We start from the raw sequence: 20,483 nt of genomic DNA on the forward strand, positions 1-20,483 counted from the left end.
CACTTTGGCGAGGATCGGGCTGGCGAGTTCGCAGCGGATCTTCACGCCACACGAGAAAGATGTTAGCCAGCAGGACACCGAGGTTAGTGGCAGACCTCTGGGTGCTCTGTTCTTGGTTTTCTTCGTGGCTATTTAGGAAGAGGTTGGTTCGGCTCCGTGCTGCTCGCTCTCCCAGCTCAGCGTGTAGGTCAGTCTTCCCTACGTTCTTCCAAGGAACTGCTGACGGTTTCGGTCTGTGCGTACGGTTTTTGCGCGCTCTTGCTCGCAAGTGCCCTGTCCACACCACGACACCCGTCGGAGAGACGTTCCCTTGCGCTGTGAGCCTGGCCAGGGAGTTTTCTTTCTGCAGAGGATGGAGATTTTTTTTTGGGGGGGGGAGAACTGGCAGCAGCACCCACCCCTTCTGCCTGGCAGAGGTTGGCTCTGCGCGGCTCGGTCTGGTTGCGTGCCTGCAGCACATCTTCAGCTTCTCGTTCCAGCAGCTCCGCGCGCGCAGCAGGAGAGGTGACGGAGGTGCTGGAGCAAACAGGGAACAACGGGAAGATGTGAGGTGGAGGGAGCCCCGGGGGGGGGGGGTGATAGCTAAGGGCTGGCTTGGAGGACACGTTGCTTAAAAGAGGAGCGTGTGGAATGGAGTAACTCCAGGAGTCGGTTTATTGACCTCAAGCACTCACAAAAGTGTGGGGTTTTTTTTTGCACAACTTGGATGCTTCGGGGCAGCTTGTTCTGTCTTTTAGCTGACATTCAGGGGAAAAGGCTGGTAAAAATTTCCTATTTTAGACTCCCTCCGTTACCTGTCATCTAGAGAGCTTTAAGGCCTTTAATTAAGGAATCACGGTAACGAAGGTGAGGACGTTTTGGCAAGTGAGTTGCTTTCTCTTGTAGATCAGTTGGTAAGGAAGCAGGAATTGGTGCAAGTTCGACTCGCCCTATCAAAATAGCGATCGTTGGGAATTAATTCATTTTATAACCAATTAAACGAATGGTTCCGTGCAGAGACTCCAGATCTTGTAAAATAACCTCAGATAACCCGCGCTGAAGCTCCTCTTTGTATTTATTACCTTGCAGGGCCGTGGTAGAGGCTGTTCATCGATTGGATCTCATCCTTGGCAATAAGGCAGCGTATCAGGAAGTGTTCAAGCCAGAGAACATCAGCTTGAGGAACAAGTAAGTCGGGCAGGGCAATCCTTTTTTGTCTGTCTTTGGAAAAATCCACGGGGAGTAACACACGGACGTCTTGAATCAGCGGCTGCCCAGTGTGTTCGCTTTGTGGTGCACCCACTGAGAACGGATTCCTCCAGGTTTTTGGAGCAGAGGCCAGATTTCAGGTACTTGAACAACGCCCAGCCACAGAGGCCGTGGCAGGAGGCTTTCCCAGGTGCCACTATAATACAAGCAAGCTGTTGGCTGATGCCTTCCTTGCAACTATCTCAAAAAAAAAAAAAAAAAGTGGGATGTAGAAACTCTGTGGGTGTATGTGATAAATCTTTTATCAGGTTCAGAAGATACCTGGTGGGGGTGGTCTTTTCCTTCTAGCCTGTGGTCATAGACCATTTTTTACATGACTGCAGTTTAAGGAGTTCCTGATGGGCAGCTGAGCCGTGGTAACTGGCTTTGCGTAGGCTCTTCAAGATGTTCTTGCGCGGGAGCAACACAAGCTGTACCATCACCAGATAGCCTGGCTCATCCATCGTAATTAATTCAGATTTTCCTCGGTTTTGCTCGTGAAGTGGCAGCTGTATTTGAAGCTGCTGTGGCTAAACATGAATTCTTTGGTGCCTCCCTCAGGCTGCGAGAGCTGTGCGTGAAGCTGATGTTCTTGCATCCAGTGGATTATGGAAGAAAAGCAGAAGAGCTGCTCTGGAGGAAAGTTTACTATGAAGTTATCCAGCTCATTAAAACAAATAAAAAGGTAAGTACCTGCTGCTCTGGCATGAGAAGCTCTGACCCGCTGCCTGGCCAGAGACTTAAGTTACAAGCTTTATTTGCCTGGAGAAGAACGGGCAGCCCTGAGTTGTGGTTGTGGAGCTGACGTACACTTTTCGTCCAGCTGTGGGCAGGTAACTTCTAATGATCTGCTGAGCGGGCTGCCATTGCAGGGTATATTCCAGCATCATTTACTTAATTTTTGTCTTGCCAGCTTCACAAAACACATTTTCCATGCAGAATGAGTGCCAGTGATGGACTTAGGAGGATTTGTCGATGCTGATTTCCTCCCCCCCCTTAGAATTGATCGCTGGAAGGTGTGAAATACTCACCCTCCTATTTTCTAATGCTGTGATCTGTCTCCTGCTCATCTGGTTGCCTGAATGGAATTCAGGCGTGTCCTAGGCAGACACCTTGACTTTACTTTTATTCTTTGTTGCTCCGAGTGTTTCTCCTTGCTGTTGACCCTTAGTAAATACTACTAGATAAAACACCCTTGAGCAAGGGGAGGTGCAGAACTGTGCAAAGCCAACTAAAGCTGAGTTGCCCGCTCTTTTGCTTCATATAACTTGGGTTTCCAGCCTAAAACGTTACCTGGACCGCAGTAACATCTTTTCACCTCTCTTTCCTCCAGCACATCCACAGCCGTAGCACTCTGGAGTGCGCGTACCGGACTCACTTAGTCGCTGGCATAGGATTTTACCAGCACCTTCTCCTCTACATTCAGTCTCACTATCAGCTGGAGCTGCAGTGCTGCATCGACTGGACGCACGTCACGGACCCTCTCATAGGTTGGTGTTCAGTGTCGGGGGCTGTTGGCATCCCCGCCAGGTGGCTTCCCCTCGTGCTAGTCCATCCTTGTTTCAGCACTCAAGGGGTTTTTATTTTTCTGAGGAGGTTGTTAGCTGTTTAGCACAGCCTGTCCTGTTCTCCCTGTTCTCTTTTCCATAATGCTTTTTTTTTTAAGTACTAAACTATGGAAGCTAAAATTCCGTCAGAAAATCCTTTAGTAAATGTTCGGTGATGGCAGGTTTTTATGGAATCAGAGAATCCTAGAAGAGGTTGGAAAGGACCTTAAAGATCATCTCATTCCACGCCCCCTTCCACTAGAGCAGGTTGCTCAAAGCCTCGTCCAGCCTGGCCTTAAACACTTCCAGGGATGGGGCATCCACAGCTTCTCTGGGCACCCTGCTCCGGTGCCTCACCACCTTCAGAGTAAATCAAAGAATTTCTTCCAAATGATTTGGAGGCTTGGCAGAGGACTTCTGGCTGGACGGGTCGTTTTAAAAGAGCTGAACGAAAGTGAACGAGTGGGCCACTGGGGGGGAACAGATCGTTGAAAACAACATTTTTTTTAATGAGAACGCCCCACTGACGAGATGTAAGACACTGTCCCTACTCGTGGTGCCCCTCTGTCTGTACTCCCTCTGTGTACTTCCTCCTCGTACACGTACCACGTGCAGCTTTGACGCTGCCGTTGGATCTTGGGCTGAGATGAGGAAGCTCCCACAGCGCAGCAAGCTGGATGTCAGCTGCCTCAGCCAACCTGCGTGCCCTCGCAGGATAATTGGAAGTATCTTAGCTGTTAGAGGAGAAGTAAACGTTCACTGTCTTGAAACAGCTCAAGGCTGTATACGGATTCACATCCTAGGTTCTCTTGCAATACTTTGTTCATCTTTGCTCCTGGGTTGTGCTCAGTAACCTCAAGGAACCTGTTTCTGTCTTAGGTGAGTCCAGCTGGGAAACGGGTCGTCTGGATTTTGGGGAGCTGTATTAGCAAGGGTTTAATTGGAGTTTTTCAAGCCAGCAGTGGGGGGGACAACAGAAATCGGAGTTGGTACACCTGTAGAATAGAACGGCTTAGTTGCTGGGATCCTGTTCTTAGCTTCTGGGAGATGATTGTATCATGGTCGGCGTTGAGATGTCAGTTGATAAGGCAGATGTCCCTGGCAACTGTTGGTTTTAGAAATGTATCTCAGCACGGCAGAATTAATAAATTCTCAGAACGCACATTCTAGAGCCGTTTATGCCCCGTGGTGTGATCGCATCTGAAAGGCTCCCAGCTTTCTTAACTCTGTATTTAATGCGATGCAGCAGACAAATACGTACCTTAACCGCAATGGAACCTTGCATATCCAGAAAAGGTAGATGTGGAAGAATCCTGCATGAACTCCAAACTGGGGCGGTGACAACTCGATCGTTACATCAAGGGAAATGAGAAGATGAAAAGGAAAGGGAGGATAGATCCAGCAGGGTGTTTGGATGCAGCTTTCGAGGCCGTGTGTTGGTATTGTGTGACTCAGTGCCTGTCAGTAAGTGGGAACCGTTCCTCAGCGGTCACTTGGGCCTCCAGACATCACTTCCACCCTTTTAAACCAAGCCAAGAGGAAAGCAACTCAGGCTGCAGATTGGGCTGATCTTAAAATCTTCCTTTGGGATTCCTGCTTGAGGGATTTTGCTCCTCCAGAAGAGACCTTGGCAACAGGAAGACTGAACCTAGACTGCGTCCCCCTCCCAGGGACTGAGCCACATTTCACAGCTTAAATTAGGTCAGGTCAGCCGGCTGGAGCCTTCCCCTGTTGCTTTTGACACTTTCTACAACCTGAACTGTTTTTTTTTGTTTGTTTTTTGTTTGTTTTTCCCTGGAGGCAAACTCTCCCTGCCTGCCTGTGGCTGCCCTGGCTGCATCACAGATTTGCTGTCCTGACTTCTCATTTTTTTTTACTTCTCTTCCTCCTTTTTTTGTTTTTTGGCAATTCTAAATGCAAACCTCAGCCTTGATGCAGAATTCCTTCCCACCTTCAGCGGCAGGGAGGGGATGTCCGCGCTGTACGCTGTCGCCAGGTGCAGGCGTGCTCAGCCTTTGTTCTGCCTTCCAGGGATTTGCGCCAGCTCCGATCCAAAGGCCTCATTAGCCATGCTAACAAAATCAGCCTCTCCAGGCCTTCTTAGCTTACGCCCAGCGCTGTGTTAACACGATCACGTGCCTCGTAGACAGGAATTGGCCTTTGTCCTCTCATCTGAGTGCAAGCCTCGCCAGCTCTCTGTGGCATACCTTTAAGGTGACGTCGGAGCGACAATCCTTTCGGTGACTGCTGGCGGTGCCGTGACACGCGCTGCCCCTGATCAGCGGGGAGCTGAAGCGGGGAGGAGGCAAGCATCAGTGTCTACGTGTCACCTTTTTGACAGCGAGGGTGAACTGCTGTCTGTAAGGTGCCCCAGCCAACAGCCTGGGGCTGAACGTGTGATCTTTGCTTTCAGCCCGTGCAATGTCGGGTGTCTCAGGCGGGGGCGGGGGCTGCTCGTGTGTCTTTCCTGTACCCAACGGTGTGTGTGACTCCGTATTTCGCATGTAGGCTGCAAGAAACCCGTGTCTGCATCGGAGAAGGAGATGGAGTGGGCACAGATGGCGTGTCACAGATGTCTGGTGTATCTCGGAGATCTAGGTAAGAGCATCTTTCGGGGTAACCTTTAATGCATTAAAGCTGGTGCCTGCGCAGCACCGAGTCCGTGACCGTAAGTCACCGGCCGTAGTTACTCCAGGTGCTGGTTTCTCTTGCACACGTTCAGCAGGGAAGGGTGAAACCCTCGCAGATAACCGAACTGCTGCAGATTGCAGGAGCTTTTTGCGCGCGTGCCAGAAGATGAGAATTCTGCGTTTAGCAAACAGCTGCATCTCTGAGCGTTAAGGAATGGAATCCTTTGCTTTCAGTTACGTTGCTTGGATGGTGTGAAGGAAACTCAAAGCGGGCTGATTTCGCAGTTGAGGCTTGCTTTAAGGTTGCCTTACAGAGCCACTGTCGTGAGAAGTGTGACTGAAAATCAGATTTGTTAAGCATTATTGCGAAACAATCCAGAGCGATGGGCCACGGCAAAGCCCAAGGTTCTTGGTCGTTGTGTCAGGCTGTGTGTCGTCCTTTTTATGGCAGACCTGTCTGTCCCGCAGTCACGACCTCCTGAAGTGTGCGGTAAGTGTGTCAGCTTCTCGCGTGTGGGCGTGAAAGCGGTGAGAAAACATGTAATGGTGTGAAAAAACCAGCTATGGGAAGTGTGTCGTGGGTAAATGTGCTCGACACGCAGCAGCAGCCTTCAAGCTCTGGAAACCTCTTGCACTTTATTGTGCGTGAATCGGCTCAGGAATGCACCGCAAAGAAATGTTTCCCGGGGGTGCTAAGAGTTCACCTGGCTGGTGGGAGACAAACCTGCTCACCTCTTCCCAGTGCTCTCCCCTAAGGTTTCCAAAATGCCTACCAAATAAAGTTGAGTCTAGCCGCAGCCACGTGTTCTGGGTTTTATTAGGTCAGCTCTCGCTTTCGACTTCACACTGTGCCGTAGTAGAATATTGTCTGAGGTACTGGGAAACGGGAGCGCAACACCGAGTTATTTCAAGGAGAAATGAATCAGCACTTAGCACACGGAGGAGAAGGATTTCTTCCTTTTGCTTACATGCTACCACAAGCGTGGAGGGACGTCGCCTTCGCTCGAAATGCCGGGGGTTGTAATGTGTGGGGCAGCGCAGTTAAGTGTTTCAAGCAGGCCTGGGAAGTTTTGGGGTCTTTTTATTTCCTAGGGAAACTGCGCCTCTGCGGAAGGGAGGAGGAGGTCTGGCCTCTGATTTCTGATTTGCACTCTGTGGTTTTCTTTCAGCTCGCTATCAGAACGAACTGGCAGGAGTGGACACAGAGTTGCTGGCTGAGCGGTTTTACTATCAAGCCCTTTCTGTTGCACCGCAGATTGGTGAGTGAGTAACCATAAATTTTGGTCATTAACATCACATTTCCCTAACCTAAAAGCAATGGGAGCGGTAGCGCCCTGTTCAGGTTTACATCCTGAGAGAGGAGTGGTTTTATTCTCCGGTTAAAATCACTTCCCTCTGTGAGAAACTCTCTTGCTGAGACGCCAAACAGAGGAGATAAAGCAAAGGTTGTCTTCCCACATGGCCTCAGCTTACTCATCTGAGGAGGTCAAACTCCATGGATGTGATAAAACTGGGCTTGTCTGGCCAGGGGAAGCTCCAGCTGCCCATTGCCAGAAGCAGAGCGTTGTTGCTCCTCTCTGTGCCTTGCCACTGCCACCTCTAACCCCCAGCCTCACGAGTTCCTGCCTCTTTTGGAAGGATCTACTTCACGAGAACACATTGTGGCAAGAGTTGAGAGCCTGTCTAATCGCAAGAAGGAGCTGTTCCAAAAGATACCTTCTCTGTGCTGTCTTTGCAGGGTTCTTGCTGAGCTGTTTGTTCAGTCTGATCCCCAAAACCAATAACTGACCAACATTTATGTAGTGCAGTGGGGTGGGACAGAGCTCTTAAATGCTCACAAGATGTTGTCTATGGCAAGAGGAATACCGTGTAACAGAGTCAAGGCCTTGTCATTATTAATACGGAGGTGAAGGAGGAATGGTTTGCTCTGCTTACACAGGTAACCAGTAGGAAGGTGCAGAGGATCCAAAAGCACCGTAAAGCCAAAAAAAAAAAAGTGGTGAAAGAATCGAGTAGTCCAGTTCTTTGTACTGCAGCTTTTTAGCTTTGTTTGTGCCACCTGTTTTCGCTCTCACATGAGACAAGAGCAGCTCTGCTTTCTAGCAGGGCCATTGGAGGATTCTGAGTTAATTCCATTGCCCCTCTCTTTCATTACAGGCATGCCTTTTAATCAGCTGGGGACACTGGCTGGGAGCAAATACTACAATGTGGAAGCCACCTATTGCTATTTGCGCTGGTGAGTGTCCGCGAGGAGCGTGGCTTTCTGGGTAAAGAATCAGTGCACTGCGGTTGCTGATGCCAGATTCTTTTCTCCTTTACTTTGGTCAGGTGGGTTCGTTTCACACTCGGGCAGGACTGATAATAAAAGTGAGCCTTGGTCAGACCAAGCTGTCTTGCTGGCCACGAAACAAAGGCAGGTGGCACTTGGAGGGCGGTGTTTCACCCGAGACCCTATGCCTGGGCTAGAGAGCCAAGTCTGAAGGGGAGTGGAAGCGCTGAGTGAGGCACCCAGCACAGTGAGGTGGATGGAATTAAGATACCTGAACATGGCCTTAAGGCACAAATTTAAAAAAGGCGTGTAAACGTTGCAGACAGAGCCGTGATGCGGCCTGGAGTGGGATTCACAGATATCAGTGGGAGTTAAGTTCCTGAGCATGTTCAGACAAAGGCTTCGTGTTGAGGTGCCTGAATAACTTTCTGGGGAAGTAAAGCCCTAGAACGTGAGCAACCTTGTGGCAAAGTAACTCTGGATGTGTTTTGTTTCCATATCTCAGTATCCAGTCTGAAGTGTCCTTTGAAGGTGCCTATGGGAACCTGAAGCGTCTCTACGACAAAGCAGCCAAAATGTATCACCAGCTGAAGAAATGTGAAACCAGGAAGTTGTCTCCAAGCAAGAAACGGTAGGAGGGCAAAGAAAAAGGAGAGGGGTGCGGGCTGAGGGGTTGCAGTGACACCAAGATCCTACCCTGGGTCAGGAGCAATGTCTTTCTGGGAAATGGGAACTGGGAGGTCACCCGTCTGAGGCAGCAAGTGTTGTCAGAATTTTGGGAGCCCCAGTTTAGATCCCATTCTAGGTCTCTCAGGTCACAATCTTAGGAGAGAATACGAAGGCTCTCTGGGTACGGATGTTGAGGTGAGGTATTTCTCACTCTGCCCTGGAGCTGCTGGCTGTACAGGAGTGTTGAGACATGGGTGAAAAGCAGAAATACGTAAACTAACCTTTTTTTCTGCAGTTCCCTCAGAATGTAGTTATCAACTGAGACCTCATTTACCTATTGGTAGAGCTCTGTTAGCCTTTTCCATCTCAGCGATGGAAAATGCAGGAGGGTACCTGCTTTACAGTGTTTTCTTCACCATCTTTTCAGGTGCAAAGACATTAAGAGGTTGCTGGTGAGCTTTATGTACCTGCAGAGCCTTTTGCAACCAAAGAGCAGGTAAGGTTATGACAGATTACATCTTCCATTGATAATTCCCGGTAGCAGGCGTTCAGAAGTGGAAGAGGCCGTTCCCTGCAGGATAACGGCGCCTGTGCTGAGGCTTTTTGCCAAAAGGTCCAAGCTTTACGAAGTCTGTTTCTGCTGGGAGGTTTTCAGGTGATTCTAAATCAACCTCTTGAAATAAAGCAGGTGTTAAAGGGCTTATACACAGACTGCAATTAAATTCATCATGGAACAGCATAGTTTGGAAGAGACTTTCTAGAGGTTCTGGTTCCCCTTCCAGTCTTTCACCACCTTTACTGAGGAGGGATTTTTATTTTCCTTCATTGCAACTTGGGCCTGTTGCTTCCCTTCTTTTTGCTGTGCACCATGGAGAAGAGTCCTCTGGCTCAGCCCCTTAAAACCACCTCTTTGGCACCTGAAAACAAAGTTTATACCTCCCTAAGCCTTCTCTTCTTCAAACTGAACAAACTCAGTTCTCTTTGTCGCTTCTCATACATCGCGTGCTGTGTTACCCTTGACCCTGCTGGACTTTGTCCACTTTGTCAGTATCTTTATTTTTGAAACTGGGGACCCCGAAACTAGACGCAGTGCTCCAGATACCATTTCACGAGTACCAGACAGAGAAGAATCATGATTTTGTTCACCTGGCTGTGCCCTTGCTGATGCAGCTCAGCATGGGGTTAGCATTCACGTATTGACTTATACCAGAGAAGAAATTCAAGGCTCATTTAATATCCACTTAATGAATATTTAGTGCATTAAAAAACAGGAAATCACTTCAATTCCCCAGTTGAGTTGTCCCTTGAAAAGGATTTGCCAGATGTTTTGCAGACAGGTGTGGTTTTGTTGCCTTTTGGTAAGGAGGAGACTCCTGTAGCCCACTATACTGAAAACCACGTGTGCTTCATCTGAAGTAGCTAATTGCTACAGGAGAATGTTCTTGGGGGGCTGTGAGTTAGAGCCGTGGGAGGAGGGAAAATAGAGTCCCTAACTTGTGTGCTGCGATGCAATCCTTTTAACTGAGCCGTGGATCTGAAACTTCTGCTGCCTTTAACGTTGAGGTGCCGTTTCTTAATGGCTGCTGCCTGAGCTCCCGGGGAAAAAGTCATCCAGGGGTTATTTAGGTTAGCTATAAAATGTTTTTGAGGTCTTTGAATTACAGGAGGTGTGCAGATAAGGACTGTGGTTGTTCCTGTGCCAGTCTGCCGGAGTCTCACTTTGGGCCTGGGACTCGATGTATGAGTCCACCTGCTGACCCCATCCCACCCCATACCTTTTCTGGTGACCCATCTCTTTGCAAGGACGTGCCCTAGTTATAGTTTATCTTTAATTTGTCAGCTTTGGAGGGGAAAATGTAATCTGATTCATCCCACTTGCTTCTCATACCCTTTGTCGCCTGCGTTATGTTCCCCTTTGCTTTGTCTTTCCTAGGGCAAAGGATCGCCGCACTGTAGCTTCTGCCAGTTTTGGTCAGTCTCCACACAGTCATTGCCAGGAGTTTGGGTCTTGAACAATAATTCTTGTTATTTTTTTCTTCTTGTTAAGCTCTTTGGATTCTGAGCTGACATCACTCTGCCAGTCCGTACTGGAGGATTTCAATCTGTGCTTGTTCTACCTGCCTTCTCCTCCTAATCTGAGCTCAACCAGCGAAGATGAAGAAGAGTATGAGAGTGGCTACTCCTTCCTTCCCGATCTCCTGATCTTCCGCATGGTGATCATCTGCTTTATGAGTGTTCACAGCCTCAAGAGGGCAGGTAACCAGCGCCATTCAGAAATCCAGTGGTACGATAACAATCAGCAGTCCAATTAGTCAGAGGAAGTCTTAGTTGGCACTCGCGTTTTGGGCTAGTGGTCAGTCTCCTCTGCCTCATTAAGCTGTCTTGTTGCAGGTTCAAAGCAGTACAGTGCAGCCATTGCTTTCACGCTGGCCCTCTTCTCCCACCTGATAAATCACGTCAATATTCGCCTGCAGGCAGAGCTAGAAGAAGGGGAAAATCCAGTCCCAGCCTTTCAGAATGATGGCACAGGTAAGAGGACGGAGGTGGTACTAAGCTGGGTCTCCCCACTTGCATGTCGATAAAGGGGTGGCTTTCACTTTCCTTTCCTAAATCTCCTGGACACGGGTTTTGTAGCGTCGTGCCCGAGTGGTGCTAGAAACATCTCGATCTTTGACTGCTGGGCTGAAATCCACAAAAACGGGTAATTTGGGGAGACATTCTCCACTTAGATGCTCTCAGTGAGTAGCAGAATCATCATGGGATAGGAGAGTTGCTTGCTTTCTTGAAAGGAGTTACGGTTTTGTGTCTTTTGGCAGCTTGTTCATCATCTATTTACCCCAGTCTGTGCTGCTTATTTTCTGTCTGCATTCACTGTTATTTACTGGACTCTTTTTCTCTTCCACCGAGATGATCTCAGGTAGAACACCTGGGCAGAGCAGTTTGCGGGGCAGGCCGGCCCTGCTCTTCACGCCTCATCTCTGTTCAGACCAAAGCAGGTCTTTAGTTGCTGGTGGAGCCTGTTGAGCAGAGAATAAAACCACTTAATCTTTCCCCTCCAAACAGCCAATTTGTACCATTTCACAGAATGCAGGACTGGAGTTTTCCTGGCCAAAAGCAACAGTGAACGACTCCTCCCCTGCCTGGGTTTTGAAGCTGGCAGGGTGACAAAGGGCTGCTGGAAAGGCTCGGAGCGTGTTGGTCGAGGAAAGGGATTAGGTCAACTCAGTCTGGTTATGAGGTGGAGAGGCTGGTTTAATCGAGGTGACTGGCACGCGCTCTTGCCCTGCTAGGTGGGTCACACTTGGCTCTCAGACTTCAGAAAGCCGGGGAAAAGATTTAAGATTCCACCGTGTGTTTTATGCTGGTTTGGCAACGTTCAGCGTTGAGGCTGCCTGATAACGGAGCAGCACAGCTTGGCCTGTAGGAATCCAGGCTCCTCAAGTCTTTCCGGCTGCCCTTTTAGAGTGTGAGTCATTCTCTCAGGGTTGTCATTACTTCTCTTTCTGGTGAAAGACAATAATAGAAGTGATGGCTGAAGTTTGCGCTGCTGCTTCCCCTGGCTCTGGGCTGGCAAGCAGCTTGTGTGAGCCATCGGTGCTTTTCTAACTTGTGGCCTCGTTTTCAATGTCTGCAGATGACCAGGAGCCACGGGAGCCTTTGAACTCGATTGAGAAAGAAGCCGAAGCTGAGTTGGCCAATCATCAGCCCAAAGAGGAACAACGGAAGAATGACTGCAAGAAAAGCAAGAAATACTCTCGCCTCTCCTGTTTGCGTCGCCGTCGCCACCCCCAGAAGGTGGATGAGAGTGACCTGAGTGAGGGCTTTGACTCTGACTCCAGCCAGGGCTCTACAAAGGGCAGCGATGGCTCAGAAAGTGGCTCAGAGAAGAGTGACGAGGAAGCAGAAGCTGCTTTTGATGTGGAGACGGACTCTGACATGAACAGCCAAGAATCTCGGTCTGACTTGGAGGACATGGAAGATGATCCGGGTGAGGAGGGAAGCAGCCGAGGCAAAAGTGGGCCCAAAGAGGCCTTAAAAAACTGTGTGGATGGCAGTGGGCTTGGGGACTCCAAGATCCCAAGCGTCTCTAAAACTGAGACCCCAGATTCAGCAGTGAATGGACCCGTTTCCCTGAGCACTAATGATGCGAGCATAGCCAGTAATCTCCAAGCTATGTCCACCCAGCTGTTTCAGACCAAACGCTGCTTTCGCTTGGCTCCCACTTTCAGCAACATCCTTCTGAAACCAAACAGTGAGCCAGCTGTCTTAAAGGACGGAATAGACAACAAGCCATGCGTCAACGGGGATCTGGAGAAACCCAGCTTGGCAGAGCAAGGTAAGGATTAGCGCGCTCGTTGAAAACGTGTTGCGCTTCTGTGGAGAGGGCTGCAGGCTTGGAGCAGTCTGTTTGCCAAAATCCACCCCCCTTCTATCCTGCAAGTTCTCCTTCGGCCAGGTTTGGGTGAGCAGATTGCCCACGTACCGTACAAGCCTGGGGCTGGGTGTTTCCTGGAGGAGCTTTGCTCCTACTGCCTGACGTCTAGGATCACGTGCGATCGAGCAAAGGAGACCCCTGCAGCCAGCCAGCTTTAGCTGTTGTTCTGCTCAGCAGGCAGAATAATAATTCCAGCCAGCTCTGATAGTCCTGGGGATAATTCCAGCAGGGATTAGAAGTCTGGATTATCTTCCTCTTTCCCACGTGAAATCTCTGTGATCAGATCCTTCCCAGCGCAGACGCAGTCGAGGAAGTTTTCCATGAGCCATCGTGTTACCAACTCCGCAAAGCTGTTGTAGTAGCTTGTCTGGAAGCCGTGTCCTAGGTGCATGCAGGAGGAGTTGAGGGCCACTTTCTGTGACCCTCTGAACGCTGCCACGCTGAATTCAGCGTTGGACCGAACTGCACAGCAGGTGGAGCTGTAATTTCTCTCTTACCACACCATTTATGCAGCGGAGTAATGCTCTGGGAAAAAAAAAACAGCTTGGAAGGGAGCTCTGAAGCACTACAGGGCGTTGTTTGTATTTCAGATAAAACCACATGGGCCTGTTCAGTCTTGTTTGTCATTCCTCCCTGCTTCCCTGGAGCAAGGAAACATTTCTGCATCGTGCTGCCAGACTCAATGGGCCTGATTCAGGCTCTGCCTGGGTTAGGATTCGAAGGGGAAGTATTAGATCGTGCTAACAGTTTGTGACTCCCAGCTTTGCTTTGTAGCCACTTGAAAGAGTTTGGGGGAAAGAAAGAAACAAAGGGGGTTTGGTCTGCTTAACATTTTCCTTCATATATTCAGCGGGCTCTGCAGAAGTTGCAGATCCAGGACTGTATCTGAATCGTGTGGCCTTTATAGATGTTGAAAGCGAGAGGTTGAATTAATCCCTGTGCTTTTTGGCTTGGAGCTCCCCTTCCCTCAGCTGTGCTGTTTCAAAACTTGGGCGAGTTTTAACGCTCTGTTGGGGGTGGTTTCCGATTAAATTGCTTCCTTCCTTTTTGATTCTGAGCCTTTATTGAACGATAATTGCTGTGCTGATGGACAGAAGTGACTGAGCAATTAAAATAAGGGACTGTAGTAGAACTCAGTTGATTCCACGCTTGCTGCGACCTTGACCTCAGGTCACTCGTGTAGCTGGCCTGCAGTTGTCATCAAGGGATGTTACTGTGCCCTGGGTGCTGGCTTTGAGATCCTTGGGTCTGTAGAATGACAAAATAGCAAAACGTATTCAACATTTAAATTCCCCATGGTCCCCTGGCTCATAAAATAATGGGCCGTGATTTTATGGCTCGTTATTTTAGGATACGGGGGGGGTTTAATGCCTGCCATCATCCTGTTTTTCCTTTTATTTTTCCAGATGATGTGTCCGACTCTGAGGAAAGCATTTCAAGTAACAAATCCTGCAGGAACGAACGATCCCTTCAGGAGAAGCTAGAGATCGTGACCAACGAGGGGCTGCTTCTCACTGTCAAGGTGTTCCTGGACTGGCTGAGGACAAACACAGACCTCATCATCATGTGTGCTCAGGTGGGAACTGGGCTCGGTGTTTGGTCCAAGGCTGCGTCTGTTCAGATCCCCTGGGCCGGGCTGGGCTTCTAAGAGCAAATTTAAGCTGTTGGCTCAGTCCTGGACAGCAGGTGAGGTTCCATACCCCACCAGCTGAATGAAGATCATTGTGGCCTCAAGGAGCGTAGTGAAGTTTATGTTTTTAAAGCATTTTGAGGTCTGTGATAACGGGAAGCCCACGTGGCCTGGTTATTGCATACATCTGTCCTGACGTTTTCTGTGGCCTTTTGTGTTTTGTTCCTGCAGAGCTCTCAGAGCCTGTGGAACAGGCTGTCTGTGCTCCTGAACCTTCTGCCTTCTGCTGCAGACCTGCAGGAATCAGGTACGGGAGAAGGAAAAGGGCAACGCAGTGTTTCAGCAAGCCTGGTCCTCCGTGATTTTTCCGTGTTTCCAGTAGCAGATTGCTTTAAGCCCGACGCGAAGTGACTTATTCCGTGTGTTATTTTCTTATTTGAACACCACTCCAGTTAAATACTGTCCTTTAGACTTCAGCCCTATTAATCCATTATCTAGGGCTGACTGTAACCTAAACTCTCGCACCTGTGTGCGTGGAGTCCTTGTGTGGCCACCCGGATTGGAATCAAGACCGTAAGTACGGGTCTGATTCCACCGTGGCAATCGTAGAAATCAGTTCTCAGCATTTGGATGCTCATGACGTGCCCTGTGCCTCAGCCTAAATATCCACGTGGGTGTTAAGCATAGTTTCGAGGGATGCTTGTCTTTTGGAAGGGATGGGAAAGCTGACCCTCCACACTGCAGCTTTTCTGAAGTGGTACGCCTCAGCAGCTTGTTTGGACCGGTTACTCTTCGTTTTGTGGGTGGCCTTTTTGTGAACAGTGTTCCTCCCCCAGCACGCGTTCACAGTAACGATAAACCTCCGCCCTTGTTCGTTGTGCCTTGTGTGCCTTCGAGCATTTTTCCTCTGTCTCTGCACCAGTTGTTTCAATCAGCGTGTCTTGGTTTGCTTTTCCTCCCTCCTTCCCAGGACTGGACCTTTGTAATGAAGTCAAGGACATGCTGAGCGGCGCTGAGCTGCCAGACCTGCACACCAACTTGCTGCTCCCAGAAGATGTGGCCTTGCGAAATCTGCCCCCTCTGAAAAACGCACACAAGAGGTTTAACTTTGAGCAGGACCGGCCAATTTTCTCGGCAGTGGAGGAGGTGAGTCAGGGGAAATCCTGAATCTTGGCATGAACTGCATTTGCCTTTCTGGAAGCGCAGCCTGTCTTAGCTGTGCAGGTGAAGATCCAGTTCTTCTTAGTACCAAAACAGACCCCGGAGAGACTCAAAGCTCTGAGTCTGAGTTCATGTTATTATTGCTGGTTGCTGAAGTCATCTGTGTCCAAAAAACCAGCGTGCTTTCCCTTCCCTTCTCTGTCAGAATCACTATGAAAGGAAGCACAGTCACATGTCAGCATTGCCACATGAAATCTCCTGACTTCTCTGTCTGGACAGAAACGTTTTTATCTCTGCCCTGCCTTGGATGAAAGGGTCAGAGCTGCAGGATACATCCTGTGATCCTACTCCAGAAAATGCAGAAGTTAGGGAAACGTTATGTTTTGGGGCTCTGTGTGCCCTCACAGAGCATTTCCGTCTGTTTTCCCAAATGCAAAGGACCAAGGTGATAATTTTGGGGTAGTGCGGCTGTCTTCAGATTAAAAAGAAAACACAAACAACTGCTCTTCTGTTTTGCATTGCTGGACTAGTCTGCTTCCTTTGGGGTGGGGAATACGCTACCATCTTAACCCCATGTTGTTAAATCACAGTCCAGCTGGGTGAGGTCTCGAATGTCATCTCAACCTGCTGGGGCAGCTGGAGCAAAGAACACCAACGTCACATCCCATGCGAGCTCACCTTTTGCTGCCTTCTCCCAGCAGCGCAACAAAGAGCAGTGCCTGCCCCAAAATAAGTGTGGAGGTTGTAGTTTCGTTTGATTTCTTTTCCCAGCTTGAGCAGAGATTTCTGAGGGGAAGCCTGTGGATGTTTTCTGGAGCTTCCTCGAGCTGGGGAAAACCCAGTCTGCGAACACCGAACGCTTCTCAGCTTTCTGGCCAGCTGTAGCCTTTCCTGCAGCCCTCTCCACATCTCTCTATTCAGCAGCACGTTTTCATCAGAAATCTTTCCTTTGAGGGTTGTTTTCTGCTTCTTTGCAGTCTGTCGTTCGGATTTGCTGCATTCGGAGCTTTGGCCACTTCATCACCCGCTTGCAGGGCAGCATCCTGCAGTTCAACTCAGAGCTTGGGATCTTTATCAGCATCGCACAGTCAGAGCAAGACAACTTGCTGCACCAGGCCCAAGCCCAGTTCCACATGGTGAGTTGGCAGAGGTGGGCTCATTCTCTCTGCTTGGCACAATTTCCTATATAATTCCTATTAAATTGGAACTACGGTCACAGATTTGGGGTTGGAGTTGGAAGTTTTGCTCCTGTTACCCTCCGAAAGCTACTCGGGTGTCCCCTTTTCGCCCTGTTCCTGGAAGTGGATGCTTGTGTCAGTTTGTGTTTCCTGCTAATTGATTTGGAAGTTTGTTTTTGTAACTAGGCTGCAGAGGAAGCTCGTCGGAACAGGCTAATGAGAGATATGGCCCAGCTCCGATTGCAGGTAGGAGATCTCTGCTTGCTCTCTAAACACTGGCAGAATGGTGCCCCTGAAATGTCTGAAACTGGGAAGGGAAGAGGGAGATCTCCTTATTTCTCCCCTTCCGTGCAGAAGTAGGAAGTCTTCTCAGCAAAAGATGGGTGGGGTGGAACCGACCACTTCCAGCCCTCTGCTTCCTGCACGGCTTCTCTGTGCTGGAAGGTTGGAAGGGCCGCACGGGGCACCGTGAGGGAGAGCTTGCCTTCTTTGGTGGTTTGTTTCAGCGTAACGTAAAGCGTCTCTGCGCGTGTGTTTTTCAGCTGGAGGTTTCTCAGCTGGAGGGAAGTCTCCAGCAGCCCAAAGCGCAGTCAGCCATGTCTCCTTACCTTGTCCCGGACACCCAGGCCCTCTGCCAGCACCTGGCTGTTGTCAAGCAGTTGGCCACCAGCGGGAGGTTCATCATCATCATCCCTCGAATAGGTACGGGAACTCTGCTTCGTGTCACGCAGCCGAGCCTGCCTGCCCCCCGCTTGCTGGGAAGCCAGCGTGGTGAGCCAAGGTGGCTCCTTTCCGTCCTAGGATGGCTGCAGCAGCTGAGCCACGGTTTCTCCGTGTCCCTTTTGGGGCCTGTTTTATGTGTGGTTCATGCTTGGGATCTAACGAAGTGTATCAAAAATATATATATAAAAAGAGAGAGGTCCTGTTCGCCCTCCCCTTTGCATCCTATCCCAGCAACTGCTGCTGTGGAGAGAGAATTCCGTGGGATGAGAAGTGCCCGACGCATCTGGATTAGCTTGCAGAAGTATCGCTGTAAGCCAGATGTCTCTGTTCCTTTTTTTTTTTTCTGTTAGTGATCGATGGCTTAGACTTCCTGAAAAAGGATAACGCAGGTGCTCGGGACAGCATCCGGTATCTGGAGGCAGAATTTAAAAAGGGAAACAGGTGAGAACGGGAGAGAGATGCGCTTTGCCCTTGGTTGTGTAACGGGGGTGTTTGGGGATGGAAAGAAACATCAGAGCTGGGAGCAAGCTGCTCATCCCTTAGAGCAGAGTGAGGGGTGGGCCAAGGGAAAGCCGGGCCTCAGGAACGAACTTGGCAAGAGGGGAGGTGGCCAAGTAGCAGATCGGGCAGCCGGTTCTCCAGATGGGCTTGAAGTCGCTGCTTGGCCATGAGATGTGGCGGCTTCTGAGGAGCGGAGTTGCAGCTCCTTTATCAGTATGGCCCGGCTTTGCTGCAGCAGGACAAACAACAGCACTTCTGCAAGGGCCAACTGCACCTTCAAGGCCTGTGTCAGGGCTGGCACCCTTGGAAACACTTGTGGGGTTTGTGAGGTGCACGCAGCGACGGCGATGGGGGGGGGGGGAGGTGGTCTGAGGGGCTTCACAAGGGGTTTCTGGAGCCATCCTTTAGGTATTGTTCTGGTTGATAAAAGCCAGCATTGCCAAAGGTGCCCGGGGACCCTGATCGACCTGTTGTAGAGCATTGACTTCAGTCTGTGTGACGGTCTCTGTGTGAGCTCAGTGACTCTGATCTTTCCTTAGATACATTCGTTGCCAGAAAGATGTCGGGAAGAGCTTTGAGAGGCATAAATTGAAGAGACAAGATTTAGACGCCTGGTAAGATGACAGCATCTGGAGATGTCTGAGCCTGATTCCCAGCAGGCAGGTGGTTCTGGAGAGAAGTGTTAGCGCTGGGACCAGGCACACAGCTTGCTTGATTTGATGCTCTGTGTGGGTGACAGTCAGATTCCCCAGAGAGAGGGGTAGGGCGTCCACCTGTGCATCGAGTATAGCACCAAACACTTCTGGCCCTAAGAAGGGGTCTCAGAAAAGCCCTCACCAGGCAACAGAGAAACAGCCCTGCTTTCAGTGCATCATCCTGAGCGTATTTGAAACTGTTTGCACAAACGAGTGGTCTCCCCTCTTTCTCTTTTTCTTGCATCTGCGTGGCAGGAATCTCTATAAAATACTGGACAGCTGCAAACAGCTGACAGTGTCCCAAGGGAACGGAGAGGATGACACCACGGGAATGGTCACCATCATCACAGGCTTTCAGCTGGAAGACCCAAGCGCGCTCTCAGCACCCATGCAGGTCAGTAACTCTGTGCTGAGCTCAGCCCTCCTGCTTCCTGGCAAGGTGAAAATCGGGTCGGTTGGCAAGGGGTGGGTTTTTTTTTTAAAATGTTTTCTGCAGTGAAGTAGTAAGTCCCGGATTTCCCAGATTTAGTTGGAAGCTCTTGGTCCCTACGCATATTTCCTTGAAGGCCCCTCGGTCCATCATGCTGTAGTGGTGCAAAGTAATCCCGGGGGAGGAGAGAGAAGCAATTTGTGTGTCTGTGCAGGCCTTTCATGCCACGGCAACTTCAGCGTGAAGGAGAACTGGGCCTTTTAGCCATGACAAGCTGTGTCTGAGAATCTCCAGGTTGTGAAGGGCAAGTAAAAAATAACCTGTCGTGTCTGTTTGCTTGCAGTCTGCCATCCAGGCAGCCACCAGCGCCAGCGTAGAAATAAAAAACGTTCTGGAGTTCTACAAGCAGTGGAAAGAGATGGGCTGATGTTCAGAAGGGCATCGGGTTGGTGTACCTTTCTCTCCCCCTCTCGGAACGTGCAGCGTCTGAACAAAGGAAACAAAAATCCAGGCGACACTTAGCCACGAAGCAGCAGCAGCAACGACAATGACAAAAATACCTACAAAAAGGAAAAAAAAATAAAGACAAAAAAGAAGAAAAAAAAAAAATACCTGATTCGGCACGCACACGGACACCCGCCACCTGCACCCCGACCAGACGGCTGTACATCTCCGACGGCGCCAACTGCTCTGAGAAGAGGGAGGCACCTCGGCACGGCTGAGGCAGAGCTCTGCCCTTCTCCCAGTCGGCAGGGACGGGCGAGAGACGGGCAGTCGTTCATTTTTTTTTTTTTTTCCCCCCTCCTTCCCCACCCAAGCTTGCTTTGGTCATCTGAAACGGGCAGGCGGCTTCTAAAGCGTGGGCTTGAGTGAAACGAAACCAAACCAGCGCAGCAGAAACGGAGCCCTCCCAGCTTGGCAAAGAAGATCCAAAGAGCGTTAAGCCTTTGCTTGGCGATCTGGTGACAGGAAAACATACTTTTTTTTTTTTCCTTTTTCCCCTTTGAATTAATTATTTTTCAAGGATTTTTTTTTCTTTTCAATTCTTAGTTTTATATATATAAATAATATTAAAAAAAAGTGGAGTTCCTTTGGGGTTCTGGATACTCTTCCGATGTCAGAGAGAAAAGGAGACAATGATGCTATTTAAAAGGGGGGGAAAAAAAGCTCTTAATATAATTTTTTTTTTTGGAACAAGCATATTTATTTCCTTTCCCTGTCCCCATGGAGCGGGCTCAGTGCAAAGGGACGTTGGCCTGCGAGAAGAGCGCTGCGCGACGTGCGCCGGTGGGCTTGGTGCACGTCCTTGCTTCCTGTGCAAGCTGCACACTTCGTGAGCAGTAAGAGATTGACCTGGCTGCTCGAGAGAGGTGAAAAGGACTCTTCCC

The 20,483-nt window shown here is 49.7% G+C and overlaps 1 protein-coding gene across 1 annotated transcript; it reads left to right on the forward strand.

Annotated features, from left to right (window-relative positions):
* The first annotated feature begins 1,039 nt into the window (after positions 1 to 1,039).
* SMG5 (SMG5 nonsense mediated mRNA decay factor) lies at positions 1,040 to 19,909 on the forward strand. The gene is made up of 21 exons (XM_035346678.1): positions 1,040 to 1,167; positions 1,789 to 1,912; positions 2,561 to 2,717; positions 5,283 to 5,372; positions 6,574 to 6,663; positions 7,562 to 7,640; positions 8,179 to 8,304; positions 8,770 to 8,838; positions 10,390 to 10,598; positions 10,734 to 10,871; positions 11,977 to 12,678; positions 14,184 to 14,353; positions 14,639 to 14,714; positions 15,378 to 15,553; positions 16,546 to 16,704; positions 16,933 to 16,992; positions 17,289 to 17,448; positions 17,820 to 17,910; positions 18,510 to 18,584; positions 18,921 to 19,059; positions 19,439 to 19,909. Exons 2-21 carry the CDS (start codon positions 1,814 to 1,816, stop codon positions 19,520 to 19,522), a joined length of 2,949 nt encoding a protein of 982 aa, XP_035202569.1. The 5' UTR covers positions 1,040 to 1,167; positions 1,789 to 1,813; the 3' UTR covers positions 19,523 to 19,909.
* The last annotated feature ends 574 nt before the right edge of the window (positions 19,910 to 20,483 follow it).

The sequence above is a fragment of the Oxyura jamaicensis genome, chromosome 25 (genome assembly GCF_011077185.1).
Source record: "Oxyura jamaicensis isolate SHBP4307 breed ruddy duck chromosome 25, BPBGC_Ojam_1.0, whole genome shotgun sequence".
Taxonomy (NCBI): Eukaryota; Metazoa; Chordata; class Aves; order Anseriformes; family Anatidae; genus Oxyura; species Oxyura jamaicensis.